This window comes from Rhea americana, unplaced genomic scaffold (assembly GCF_003343005.1).
Source record: "Rhea americana isolate MKP2758 unplaced genomic scaffold, rheAme1 scaffold_9, whole genome shotgun sequence".
Classification (NCBI taxonomy): domain Eukaryota; kingdom Metazoa; phylum Chordata; class Aves; order Rheiformes; family Rheidae; genus Rhea; species Rhea americana.
In genome coordinates this window covers 7,642,831-7,657,599 of record NW_028187088.1, presented here as the reverse complement: position 1 = coordinate 7,657,599, position 14,769 = coordinate 7,642,831, and the positions used below count along the sequence as shown (strand labels likewise).

Below are 14,769 nucleotides of genomic sequence, written 5' to 3'. Positions count from 1 at the left end.
TGAGAAAAAAAAAAAAAAAAAAAAAAAGGGAGAAATTTGGTTATAGAAAGTCTCCTCTTTCCATAGAGGGAAAGAAAGATTCTTTCACTCCACCTTCAATAAATTACCAACCGGCCTGCCTCTCATGAAAGCATAGTACGAATCCAACCGTTCCTACAAATAACATCTGCATCTTTGTAATACCAAAGTAATGAGTTTGACACACTCATCTGAGTCTGCCATACTGAGCAAGTTTCCTCCCCGTTAGCCTTGCAAGCTATTGTTTTGCAGATTAGAACAGTCAGCTTCCCCAGATAAGGTAGCTCCTTCCTGGAAATGCAATACAGAGCTGCCTTATCTCAGGAAAGGGAAGAATCAAGGTCACTCTTCACTAAATGGCAAAGTTCTCACCTTGAAAGCTTTTCCTCTTGATTGGTATAGAACAGCCAAGGTCATGGAACTTTTAATCAGATGCCTGCATAATTACTAAATCATTATTAATTATATCAGAGAGCCGAGACCTCGAAGGAATGGTAAAACAAACAAAGAACCCAAAGAAGCCTCCCCTGTTGTCAGAAAAAATTGGTAATTAAAAGTCATGAGTGCACTGAAGAGCGAGGGAACAGCATCAGAGCCAGTGTTCAGGCCTCATGAATGACTTGAATACAAAACAGCAGGCTTGCCTCCACAGGGAAATTACAGGGCACTGCTTTACAAAGTGGCAAGTTAAAAATAAATAAATAAAATAAGAAGCAAGAGAAGAGAAACTCTCTTGCTTGGTCAATAGCTTTATTTGCCCCCCAAATCCTCTTTGTGACAAGAATGACACGGCCAGCCAGTCCCATGGACTGCCTCTTTCACATGTTTCTGGCAGCCCCAGAAAGCCTTTTCCTGGCCTTGAATAAAGAGGAGTTCCTATACCAAGGAGTGTATAAGAGAATAAAGCCTTGTGTTCAAGGCAGTCCAGTCTACACAGAGCCCTTGTCCACGACTCCAGCTAAAACCCCAAATCTATTCCAATTAAAATACTTTATTTATCTTAATGACCTGAGCTAAGCCTCAGGGACTAGCCTTTTTCTAGTGCCTGCCCTTCATGGTATCACCATCAAAAACTGAAGAACTTCAATCCACCATTAAGAAAATCCAACAGGAAAAAGAATGTCATGGCCCTGCTTTTACCATAACAAATCATTCTAGGCAGGCATGATTCCCACTGGAACCAAGGCAAGTGCTTTTCCTCATCAGTCTAGCAGAAGATAAATGCTGATCTCCTCTTTCCATACCAATGACACCACAAGCCATTTCAGGGCACTGAGGTATCAAATGCGGCACTGAATGAAAGGCAATGCACTATCTACTACCACTTTCAGGCAACCACAAGAATCTCCTTGACCTGCTACATAGGCAGTCTTACGGACCCAATATTAAGGAAAAGTATATGCAAGAAATAGCAAGACTCGGCTGAATCCCTGAACAGATCAGTTTGTATAGACCATGGCGAGAAGAACAGACAGACACTCTCATGCACTTAGGCCTCCCAATGTACAAAAAGAGAAGTGCAAAACACAAGAAGTCTTAAGAGAACTCAGTCAGCAAGCCCCAGAGATCAGAACAAAGAGCCATTTTCTACTCAACTGCTCTAAGTACAATGACTTGAAAAGACATCTTAAAGATACCTTAAATAAAATCTCCCATTTAAAACATGAGGAAGGATGATTTGAGTATTTAACTATGGGAGAAATTACTGCCATGTGTGACAGTCTACCACTGAGTTAAAAATTAATAACAAACAACCTCTTGCTAACAGCAGCCACTTGATTATGTTTAACTTTGACAGTATGTGAATCCAGTAAACTTATTTGCTGCAGCCTTGTCACAGCACTCAACTTCCTACTATTGGATGCTAAGATCCAGCTCCCATCCCCAACGTGACAGCAGCATACCTGTTGAAGATATCAGCTGATACCTTTTGCAGATACTGAAGGGCATCTGCCATCTGCTGAACAGCCTCCTCCCTGCGCAAGTCTGGTTGGATCAGAGGGATTGAGTATGTCTGCCCTTCCAGAAAGTGCTTCTCGGCCACTGTAGCCATTATGCCTAAAGGAAAGAGCAAATAGGTCATTACAACAAATGCACTTCCATTTTATCACACCTCTTATCCACAGACCTCAACCCTCTGCTCCTCTAATTATTTTAGTAAAGGTTTTGCAAGGGAATCAGGAAGCTGAGGAAGTAGAAACAAGCACTAAAGCTGACGTATTTTATAGAAATCTCAGGTAGTTATAGAGAGGTGGGAATCTACTGCTTACCTGAATGCTCGTTGGAAACGTAATTTTATTTTTAGCATGACACTTAACAAATCTCAGCTCAGTGTTACAATGAAAACAAAGACCACATTTGGGAGTAAAGTCAGTTCACGATCTCTTCAGTTCACCCTGTCCCCTCTCTCATGCTCATATTCTAGAAGGATATATTTCAGGTCATTCAACAACAAAGCACAACATTTTGTTTCACAGTTTTGCTCCAAGAAGAACAACTACTTCTCCCTTCCAAGGACAGCAGCTATGAAATTACAGGGCATGCACGTGTACACACATCCTTGCTCCAAGTAGGTTAATGAGAGTTACTCCATTGTAGTGCTCCACTCCCAGGCCCCCAGGAGCTGCTCATTCTTTCTGGTGACTGGATTTTTCCCTTGGCATCTACCTTGACAAAAATCTCATTTTAAGATTCTTCCATGTAAAAAACCTAACTGATAACTGCAGTCTTTCAGTTGTGTTCAACACATGAACTGGAACCACATGTATACTCCTAGATGCAGCTGGAGAGATGACACTACTCAACCCTGAAAGCTAACAGTCAGGATAAGGCTGGGTATCATCCATGTTTCCATCCTGCCAACTGTGCTCATCTATCCCTCCGTTGTTCCCAAAGAGCCTGCCTTCCATGCATTTATTTTGTTCATAGTAATAACAACAAAAGTTCCCAGGACACAGAGGAAGGAATAGAGAAATCAATTTATCTGAGCATGTTAAAAATTGTGAACTCACAAACTCTTTAGTGTTAGGAGAGCCTAATCTAATAAACAGAGTAGAGTGACATAGAGTTTTCTAACCACAGCTCTACCATTAGGCCTACACAACTCCCTTCAAATATCAGACTGTAAAGAACTCACAGACAACAGCTGCTCATTATGGGGCTTCACCATGCTGGGTGCTACACATTACTACAAGAAAATACTTATTAAGCTGAAGAAACGCATACTAAGCAGGATRTTCACAGGAGTTAGTCCAGGGAGTGCCACTGTGTACATACAGTATTCTAGAGATCATCACCCTTGTTAATGACAGAAGAACACTCTTTACCTTCCTCAGGGGCAAGCATGCAGGGCAGGCTATGAGTACCATAGAAACACAGTCTATACTGGAAGAAATCACAAAACAGGAGGATGAAGAGGTATTTAGAGTATAACACAAAGGGAAAGGATGGCCTACAACAATTCCTGCAGGTTCAAGCAGCACCATTCACCCTCTTTGAATTCGTCCTTTATGACGTGGGTTTCCTACCACAGCAGATTAAGAAAGACCTTCTGCAAATGTATAATGGGTGCTTCCTATTTTTTGGAAATGAATCATATGAGTTGGAAAAGGAGGAAGAAACCTAAGAGTCTTTCCACAAATAACAGAATTGCTCAAAAAACAAGTCCAGCCATCAGAAAACCTGGCACTGCTGTAGGAGACCTAGACCAATTCTATTTAACTTCATAAATCATTGGCAGACAAATTCGGAATCCACAGTCTTTAGTGGCAGCATTTGCACAATGATTAGATTTCTTGATTGAATGTATTCGGCAGACAGAAAATGATTTGACTTGTAAAGCATACAAGTTAATCTGAGAAGAATATGTCCAATTCTGAGAATGTATTTTTGATCTGCTGACCATAATCTAGCTTGAACCCTCTTACCTTCAAGACTACTGTTTGACTGACAAAGCAGAACAAAGCAACAGGTTGACTCACTGAGTGCACAGTTAYAGGATACTTCAGCTTCCAGAGCAAAGCTGATTCACAATCCTCCCTCTCACAGGTCATAACCCTTTTGTTGCAACAATACCGCTGATTTCTGGGATGCCTATTTTGAATTTGGATCATTTTAACRACTAGCAACCTGTTTTGTTGCAGCTGCATAAATATCTGTAATGGTCCAATCATGAAACAGAGTGGGAAGAAAGGGGTAAGAAAAAGGACATGTTAAACTACCTTCACCAGCAAAACCACTGCTATGTAATCTGAGTCACAGTATGAGAAGGTTGAGCTTTTTCCTCTTGAGGCCAAATGAGGATGATACAGGCCCAATAATCATCTCCCRTATTCTCACTAACTGGCTCAGTGACCTTTCTAAAACTAGCCTCAGTTCACCAGCCAATTGACAGATGCTTACACTCTGAAGCAACACTGTCCTAACTTCTACTGAACTGTTTCTTTCCTAACACTCAGACTAGAAACTGTCCTTCAGGTCCCATTGCTCCCTTGCAACGAAAGGAAAGCACATTAATTGGGCAAAGCAGGGAAAGCCCATGTTGCTCCTTGCACTGTCACAGTTTGGGTGTCAAGCAATTTCAGTTTTACAGCCTCTCAACAGGCCTCTCATAGTAGCTCCAGGTTCTCACCTTTAGGGAAAAAAAATACCAGAGAAATGCGGCAGACTCTGTGGGAACTGCTGTTCCCTCTGTCAGATATATCTGTATGCAAGATATGCTGACACAGATGCAAAAAACAATCCTTCAACAGATGCAAAAAACAATCCTTCCTGCACAAGGTAGCAAGTCAGACTAAAAACAGCAACAACCTTCTAAGCGATGGGACTTGGGCAAAATCACATGCAACAACTGCTATTTTTACTTCTTGTGATCAAACTAACTGAAGAAGGAAGTCAGTTTTACAAACAGTTCCGAGTAGTGCACTGGCCATATGCTTAGAATAAAAGTGGAATTGCTTCCTACAACAGATAGGGCCTGCAGGAAAAAGAAGTTTTCATGGCAAAAAAAAAATCAGGTTACTTTCAATCAAGGCAAGGAAGGAAGAAAGGAAAGAAGGAAAGTTCCAAAGACTGTTACTCAGCAAGAYTGACTCTTCCTTTACCTTGACCTTCAGTGCATGGAGAAGGAAGTAGCAGATTTCCTTGCCATGATCCATTATTCTACCTCTCTCTTCAGCCCCAGTGAGGCTGCATCTGGAGCATTGCATCCAGTTCTGGGCTCCCCAACATGAGAAATATGGAGCTACTGGACTAAGTCCAGCATAGGGTGACAAAGATGATTAAGCAACTGGAGCAGCTCTCTTAGAAGAAAGGCTGAGAGAGTTGGGCCTGTTCAGCCTGAAGACTCGGCACAGGAATTATATCAATGTGCATAAGTATGTGAAAGGAGGGTGTAAAGAGGAAGGGGCCAGACTCTTCAGTGGTGTCCAGTAGTAAGACAATAGTTAACAGGCACAAACACAGGAAGTGCCATCTGAATTGAAGAAAAAGCTTTTTTGCTGTGAGGGTGACACAGCACTGGAGCAGGTTGCCCATAGAGGTTGAGGAATCTCCATCCTCAGAGATGTTCAAAAGCCATCTGGATAAGTTCCTGGGCAATATGCTATAGGTGATCCTGCTTGAGCAGGTGGGGTTGGATTAGACCATCTTCAGATGTCTCTTCTGATCTCAACCATTCTGAGATTCTGTGATTATCAGAATTTGGTAGCACATCAAAACAAAGTGCCACAAACTGGAAAGACTGCTGCCTTCCTACCCTGCTCAAGGGATGCCAAGCTTCGACATAACCTATACATCAAAAATACAAATAAATTGCTCATGAATTACACAAAGAAGYGACTTTCTGCATAGCAACAAACTGGTTCCCGTATCATCACAGAAGCTTGCAAAGGGACCTACCATGCTCCAGCAGAAAGAGCTGCGTGCTGGAATTATGAAGACTAACAAAGTACTCTGATGCTATGCTGAGAAACAGGCATATAAAAACACAAAGCAGGCATTATTCATAAGAGGAGGTGCCAGATCACCCAACAGATTCAATCATCAGTGGTATGACCACCTGTGGATCATAAAAGGAAGAAAAAGCTATGGCTATTTCTTGTGATTAAGGAGAGAACAACTGCAGGATCTAGAGACTCTAGCCACTCTTTTTTTTCCAAACCAGCTTTCCTGAACAGGACAAATGTGCTCCAGTGTTATATAAGCAGCTCCCTTGCCTTATGAAATTGCTAGGGAAGAGAAAAGGTTCTTTTCTTGCTGTGACACCTGCTTAGGTGTGCAGTATTCTGATTTAGAAGTTCTGACTAGAGCTACCACACGTTCAGGTTTGCATTTTTGCCTTAAGTTGTCTGTGAACTGGTACAAACCCCAAGGAAGCTGGTAAACAGATTGTTCAGACCAGYAGTTATTTTCTATGCCCAAAGGTGACCTCCTCTTCCCAGTTCCAGTGTTTGCACAAGCAAAAGCTGAGGGAAACAGTAACTGCAGGAAAGTCAACATCCATTTCCAACATACTGTCTCCTCTTTCCAAAGAAACTGACATTAGGACAGATAAAAGCTGATCTGTCTGGGGTTTTCAGGTATCTAAAATCAGCAACTCATCAAACTGTCCAATCACCACAGCTAAGTCTATAAAGCTCCAATGGCTACATAGAGATTTGCTGCTGCAAATCCAGTGGAAAAAAAMCATACAATTCACTGTTCTAGCTAAGCAAGAGCCACTCAACCTACTTTACTAGCCTTTTGGGAATACATTTCCTCCCAGACCCAAGAAAAAAAACTCCTTATATCAAGGCTAAGCCCAAGAGAACTTGTTATGAAGCAAAAAGAGTCTGTAAAGGAGCAAAACTTCTAAGTGCTTTAGAAAGTATCACTCTGTGGAAGACCAATCATTGAGATGATTATCTATCTACCTTAAGAAAAAATCTCTTATAATATTTTTCAAGGGAACATAAAGGAAATCAAATAATAAGAAAATAATTTGGTTTCCCTCAACACAGGTGGTGACAACAAAGCTACCTAAGAGCACTTACCAGACGCATACTCAGCTGTGAAAATAAAGAGAAAATAAAGCAAGCTAGTAATACTGATTGCTCCCTTAATTTGCTTCTAGAGATAACAAGGTGGCGGGAGGGGGGGGAAAGGAAGACTGCTTTAAAACTCTGAAAAAAAAATCAATGTTTATTTTGCAAAGTTACATGGACTGCTTTAGAAATTACTGTGCTACTGCTGCTGTCACTGCACTGGAAAGTCAACATCAACTAAAGGCCACTAGCTCCCACTTGTAGTATAGTAACATCTCTAAGAAGTGACAGAGTTAGSACTATGCCTCTCCTTTGAAGGGTCCTGATTAAAGATCAACTGACTTGTACCACCTACAAACTGATTAGCCAGCAAGGATGGATGTAAAGAACAGGATGGATGCAACATGCAGTAAAACACAACTCTACAGATCCTCCAGTGCATACCACTACATCACCAACAATAGGCTAGTCCTGCACTGGCAACAGACCAAATCACAAATGAACTGCAGGTAAATATTAAACCCTCCCAYAGATGGGGCAGAGGTAAACTTTGTGCATAGTTTGTCACTAGCTGCTGTCCTCTTTCACAGAGGAAAGTCATATCTGTAGTTTGGTTGATAGCAAGATGCCATTCCAAACTCTTCACTGACATTAAGCTCTTGCACATAATACTTTCTATCATGTTTACTCAGAAAAGTGTTGTTCCATCCTGGTYGACAATAACAGGCCTCAGTTTTTCACTTTCCTTTGCTTCAACCTAGCATACATGAGCACATTACCCCCAGTACCTCATGCTTTTAACACTAACAAAATTCACAACTGCTACAGATATCTGCTGTTAGTGCCCATCACCAACTTAAACTGCTGTGAACGCATCATCCTAACTCTCTACTTTTTACATAGACTTCCCACAAAATTTCAAATAATGATCAATTCTGCTGACAAATTCATGCCATACTCACATTCAACACTGGCTGTACAAGAAGCCTGCCATCCCCCAAAAACTAGTAGAATTAACTCCTCCAAGAACTAGACATAGCTCACCATCTCCTTCACAGGTAAAGTACACTCCTCTTATTTASCTGCTGCAAAACCAGATAAACTTAAAGAAAGACTTAAAATCCTAGAAAAGCAGAATATGGCACTGCATATGCTTCTCCTGTTCAGGGACAGGATAAGGAAATGCGTGTGCATGCACACACATGGATGTAGACATGCAGCTGAATGCAATGCTAGAAGTTGCTTATACTCTGATGCAGCACAAGAGATGAGTCCTATTTTACTGTGAGGTAAATGATCATTCTGCCCTGTGTTGACATTCACTGGAGGGGCTGAAATTTAATCCTCTAGCAGAACTGACTGAAGACTTATCTTSAATAAAAGAGCAGGATGTATTTCAAGGAGTGAAGTGAGTTGCTCACCATGCTCCCTGTGCTAAGCCAACCTTATGCTTGCAGGGGGAAGGACGCTTTGATAAGATAAGAGGTTGAAAAGTCTATTTATATTTTTTAATTAACCGTGTTCTACAGTGTTATTAAGTAGCAATCAAAGATGCAGATGGTACTGATTTGATTGGCAAGAGGTGCATGATGCTGAATATTAAGGAACTCTGCCCCTATAAATAGGTCTAATCATCATCTGAAGGCTGGAAGGCAGTGATGAAAGAAAGCATTAATAAGATCATAACTAGGCTCTGTAGCAGGCTGTACTCCACCAGGAGCAGACATCTCTCATAGCAGAACCCCAAAGCCCCCTGCTTCTAAACACTACTGCTTTGCGTCTCAAGACCTTCAGTAGCTATGTTAGACAAAGCTACAGAGTGGGGCTTYTACATCTCTGGAGGAACTGCCAAGCCCAGCACCGGCCAGGATTTTACCTCCCAGTACTATCTCTGGAGTAAGAGAGCTCTCAGCTCTAGGTGCTTACCTTGTTCGCTCCCAATGAGCTAACTAAATTGGCCAGCCAGAGCCAGGTACAGAGACTGGTATGTGATAMAACAAATGGGAAGTTTTAGAAACTCTTGATCTCACTCCTCCTCATTTGAGGGCATCAAGGCCAAATCTACATAATAGAGTCAAGCTAGCTAGCCACACCTCTAAAAGCCATGTCTACTCCTCTGCTTCAGCTTGAGASAGATACAAACTATGGATTATTGATTTCATACTTTTAGTCTACGCTCACAAGAAAAGGAATTACTACTGTGGGGCATTAGCTTAGAAGAACAAAAAAATGTGGAAAAAGAGTATCACAAGGCATCTCCTATTACATGCCAATACTTCCAAAGGCCACCTTTGATATTTTACTAGTTGAGCAGCCAAGACCTTCGTAAAAGGAGATAGTACCCCACATCACACCACAGCCCTGCAGAAACAGCAGAGCACTGAGAAGTTTGACCGGACACTTAGCAGGACTTGGGCTCCAACTGTGTTTCACATGCTGCGCATCAAGGCCTTGCAGGCCAATACTCTGCCAGGAAACAGCAATCTCACCTTATCTGTCCTAGCAGCAGCCATAGAAAAAGGAAAAGCTTTTTTGCACTACTAATATGAAGCTACTGCTAAATACCAGGTCCAGTGACATAACACTATTCAGTTCTCCATACCCAGTGTGGAACTACTGGCATTATCACAAGAACATCATACTGAACCATAATGTCAGTTACCATACTAKGTGTCTTTTTGTTAGCCAGATCTATGTACTACCGTGTAATTGTTTAGTCCAGTCCAATATTCTTTGGGATCTCTATGAAAAATATCCAAGAATTATTCAATTTAAAGTTTATGTTTTGCTCAATCAACTACCAACACGGTACTGGAAAGAGGTATGAAGATAACACTATGGAGATGCTCATTTTCGGGAACATCAAGAGAGAGTCTGGTATGAAGCCTGCATTCCAAAACTGCAGATGCCTTTCAGTAATTCCCCGAGTTACAGAGACAAAATACAATTAATATGCTTCTTTACAGTGAAAGAGTACTGTTGCTGACAGACTTGAGAAAGAGCAATGGAAAATAGATGCAGTTTCTGCAAATCGAGTGCCCGATAGGAACACGTCCTCCTGGGCCACGGGCTGTGTGAAAGAAAACTAAGAGCAGTTGCTACTTGTCATGTGTTTACCCTGCCCTGCTCTTTCAAAGTTATCTCTGTGTGATCCTTCCTGAACACGAGAGCTATCAAAGGAAAACACTAACCTGTCAGAAAGCTARCTGTGGCAGGATAGGCCCAGTACATAAGGCAGTGTCTCTCAGGAAGCCAGGGCCTGTTAACAACCTTAGCTCAGATATGCTGCTTTGCAAAAAAGAGTACCTGTTGCAGCTCATAGAGACAGATGACATCTATGACCAATACGACATTAAGGCAAAAGATATCACTGATGGGTAACTAAATGCACATAAACTGGAGGATCTAGATTCTCACCAGCAGCATCCTTTCTTGAATTAAATAAATGTAGGCCTAAGCCCATGTACCAAGAGAGTTGGTGACCATGCTCAAATGGAGATCATCCCTTTCTCTAAAAACTACTCAGAGATTTACTTTGCTGGTTTCCCACATGCCACAGTGCTCCATCCCACTTAGGGTAAAGATTCAAGATTTGAGATCTTGGAGCCCTGCTTTTATGATAGCATAGGTCAGCTCCCTGTAACATGGCAAAATACCTCACATTTAAAGTTGGATCACATAAATCAAGTGATATTAACCTCCAAAAGACAAAAATGCTATTACATTATTTGGTAAACAGAATCTGAAAGGTAGAGACTTAAAGAATGAGAGATCTGCTTCAATTCTCTAAGCTCCACAAGCTAAGATGGCCTCTAAGCTGCCACTGCTGGTGAAAACATTTCCTCTCAACGGAGAACTCTGCCTTAAGAATCTTGGGCAGCAGCCCTTAGTGCAATGAGGCACTGAGCTGCTGGCTGCATCTTCTTGTTAAGAAAGTCTTTTCTTCTAAGCAGAGACTTAAAATGATTTCCTTCAGGTATATATCTAAAGTTCATTTTGACAGACAGATGTTGATATCTATAGTGAATCAGATAACCCATTCTGTGCTTGCCACCCTTGGCTTTCCTTATCATTAGTGGAGAGAAACAGGTGCTCTAACAATTGATCTTATTCTAAGGCAGGCATCTAAAACTGACCAAATGCACTGTACTCTCAAATTGCCTGCAATGCCTTCCCTTCCTCTCCCTATTAAGTATTAAAGAAACCTAAGTGACTAGCTTAGCAAACCTACAACACAGGCATCTAAAGCCAGGCAGTCCCAGCCCAAGCATTCAGGTGCAGCTCTTCATTTGACTTCCTACTGGGGACAACTTGTTTCCATAAGCCTAAACTACACGGAAGCTATAAAGTCCCTTTGAAGGCCATTTACCTGCAGCWAGCTCTTAAATACTGGAGTGTTCTGGAAGCAGGCTAGTGAAATGCTGCTGTAGAGATTCCTACAGGAATTTTGGTTCAGAAAAACAAGAAGCTGCCCAAATTTAGTATCCGTACATATCAACAAATACATACTTCAAAAAAAATATATATGTATATAGCATACTCCTGAAAACAAGATCCAGCTGCTGCAATCAATCATATCCAGTCTTTTGCAGAGGGACCTTAGTTGCAACCCTAACAATTGCCACAGCTTGCTCACTCAATCCCCAAATATCAACATCCCGTTTTTCACCTCCATGTAAATATGTCAGGATCTAACATATTTAACGGAGGTAATTACCAAATCACAACAAACTCACTAAACCCACTCTTGCCAGTTTTATGCTCTCAAAGGCAAAGGGAACACTTGCGTTTCTGAAAAATGACAGGGCAGCAGAGCAGATTCTCTAAAAAGGAATCTATTCGAGGCTGTTCATGTTTGCTAGCAGGAATAGCCCTACAGGGTGGCTTGGATGACAAGAGCTGACGAAAAGCTGAGCCAAAAGAATGACACCTGGGAAATCAATAACTCACAAAACAGACTGCTGGCAGGATTGTGTTCTGGCAAAGGTTATCTTGTGAAGAAGTCCAAGAAGACCTGATTAGCTGCAGAAATTGCTTTTTGAGTGATAAAAATGATTCTCTTCAAGCTCACAGACCATGGCCACAGGAAATACCACTACTTCAGAGGACATAATTCCTCTTCCACCTCTGCGCACTATCTTTAATCTAAAAAAATAAGTAATCTGTCTTGTTTTCAGGCTTATCTCAGCACTATTTCTYTCCAGCCCTCAGTTTTTACCCAGCACGCAGTGACTAGTTTCCTGCTATTACCAAAACCCAGAAGCCACGACAGCAGAGCAGTTGCTAGGAATTATCTGCTTTAAGCTTTCTTGCCAATGAAGTCCAGAGTTGAGACAATACAATAGTACTTTTCATCTGAAGGAACAAAGATTAAAAACTCAGTTCAAATAYCCAGAGTGACAGAAGAAGGAAACACAATAAAACTAGCAGCCTGTGCTGCTCTGGGATTGTTTAAGGTAGTTTTCTGCCTTAGGGTGTTGTGGAAGTGTTGGTATTCCCCCAAAATCAAAGCATTCTAGAACACACAGGTATATTGGTCAGCCTTTATATCTCAGCTCTTCTTCTTAGACAAGACAGTTAAATATCAGGAGAGCTTATCATTCTCTAGCTAACCTTCCTAAAAGAAAGTCTAAGCAAGGAACAGTTGACTAGAGCATCTCCGACTCTGAGGAGAACTGAAATGCAAAAAGCCTCTACAAGGACATGCCAAAGTTAGTTTGCTTCCAGTCCTTGCCCCTGGCACAAGTAGCACCATCTATTCTGCTTCCTTCCTCTACTCCCCTGTTTCAGGGGACTGGGAAGAAACAGGGATAGTTTTGCTTTTACACTAACTGTTCCTGGATAAGCCTATAAGGTCTGCAAAACACTGCCAGCAACATCTGCTGCGCAATTTAAACAAAATAAATAGGTCAACTCAGGTCAGCTCTTAGCTGACACTTGCCTGAACCATGTGAAATGCCACTACCACAGCTGGCACTATCCAGCACTCCTTGTTGGCAGCTATGCTGAAGACGGGTCGAGAAGCTGCCTACACTCTTTGACATGAAAAGCCTCCTCTATTGGGAGAAGTCTCAGAGAAAACTAAGATGCTGTCCAGCCTTCAGCATTTGAGCCATGCCTTAAAAAAACAATAGCAAAAAGCCCTGAACACTCACAATTGGGTTTCTGTTCAGTACTGAAGTAAATACTAACCATGATCAACGCTGTTGGATGTAGATTCACAGTGTTCACTATGTCTGTCATAGTATACATATGCAGCCAGATTCGATAGCCCTACGGTCTTATTACTGTTGGTTGACTCATTCTTCATTTTGAACATAGAAAAAAACCAACATAATAAATGTATCTATCACAACAGCATTTAGGTTCACTTTGCAAACACTACCAACATGTTTTTATTTGACGAATAATTACATCACTACAGCTTACCAGTTTGACAGCAGGGAGCATGCCCTTATGCAATTTAAAGACAACACATTTTAAAATTGATTTTGCAGTACTCCAGATGTAATTTCTGGTCTATCAGTGTATCTACACAGTTTTCTATTTTCTGTAATCTGTAGTATTCTTTRAATTAGCTGATAGTTTACAATAACTATTCGATACTCAGAATACTAGCAATACAAAAAAAAAATCACAACTCCACTGCAAGTCATTAGCTAACTTTCTGGATAAAAAGATTACTTAACCAACTCAAACCCTAGAGTCCCCAAATCTCAAGCACCTTTGTTCTTCTTCACTAATCATTTCAGACTGCAGTATCAAGTTCTCTACAGAGTATCTAATCTACACAGAGAGGAAGCACCAACATTCCCAATCCCAGAAGTCCTATGCTAAGTCTCAGTGTCCCATACATCACCTCCAACTTGCTAGTGAAATATTTCATTGCCTCCACTGTAGAGTGTCAACAGTCTACTTCATAGCTCAACTCTAAAGTGGTGAACAAGGAATGTAACGAAACAGCTTCTAAACCCGTCCTCTCATGAAAACAGGTATTAAGATGAATCTCATTGCATAGTGCTTCTATGGTGCTTCTAAAGAAGCACCAAGTGATCACAAGGCCAAGCCTGGCATTACTAGAAGTATTTCATTTATTCACAACGTACTACAGATCTTAGAGCAGTGTAACACCCTCACAGGAACCCATAAGAATCTATTTCCTTGCATCAGATCCAACTCAGATGTAACTTTCTATAAGCTCTGACACCTTATAATTGAGTTCAGTCTAAATTGTGTTTCTTCCACCCATAAAAATCCTGATTTATGCAAGAAATCAAGGTACACACCAAAGTAAAGTCACAAAAGGCTACTGCAGTAATAACAAGTTCTAGCTCCATCACAGACTCATTTTCTGCAGAACTGGGACTTCGACTTTCAAAATAAGTTCCTGGCTTTGAGCAACATCCAAACATAAGCCACGGATAAAACTGCCACAAAGCTGGATCGTCGGTACTTGCCTGTCTCTGCAGGCAGCTTCGAGCAAAGCAGCCATCTGCCATGCTCGGCACGCAACAAGGCAACGTGCAGACGCCRCTAACGCCCGGCCCTCCCCGGGTATCCCCCCGGGCGCGACGACGCCAGGGGCCCGGCGTCCGCGGGGCTCGGCCAGGCCGCACCGCCCGCTCAACCGCCGCCCGAAAGCAGCGCGGCCGTTAAACGCGCTGCCCCTCTCCGACCCTAGGGCAGCGCCCGCTCCCAGGCGCCCTGGCTCACCCGCGCCGCCGCCGCC

General features: G+C 41.9%; 1 protein-coding gene across 4 annotated transcripts in view; it reads right to left on the bottom strand.

Moving 5' to 3' along the window:
- Positions 1-14,763, bottom strand: part of WASHC1 (WASH complex subunit 1) — a 46,049-nt gene extending 31,286 nt beyond the window's left edge. The window contains exons 1-2 of one of the 4 annotated variants that reach the window (XM_085324150.1): positions 14,754-14,763; positions 1,923-2,076 (exon numbers count right to left, since the gene is read on the bottom strand). In XM_085324150.1, the coding sequence (XP_085180276.1) occupies positions 1,923-2,071 (149 nt within the window). In that variant the 5' untranslated portion in view covers positions 2,072-2,076; positions 14,754-14,763. Of the gene's footprint in view, positions 1-1,922; positions 2,102-14,497; positions 14,603-14,753 lie in introns of those variants that run through there. The other 3 variants (XM_085324149.1, XM_085324148.1, XM_085324151.1) reach the window with 3 other exon arrangements.
- Between the last annotated feature and the right edge of the window lie 6 nt (positions 14,764-14,769).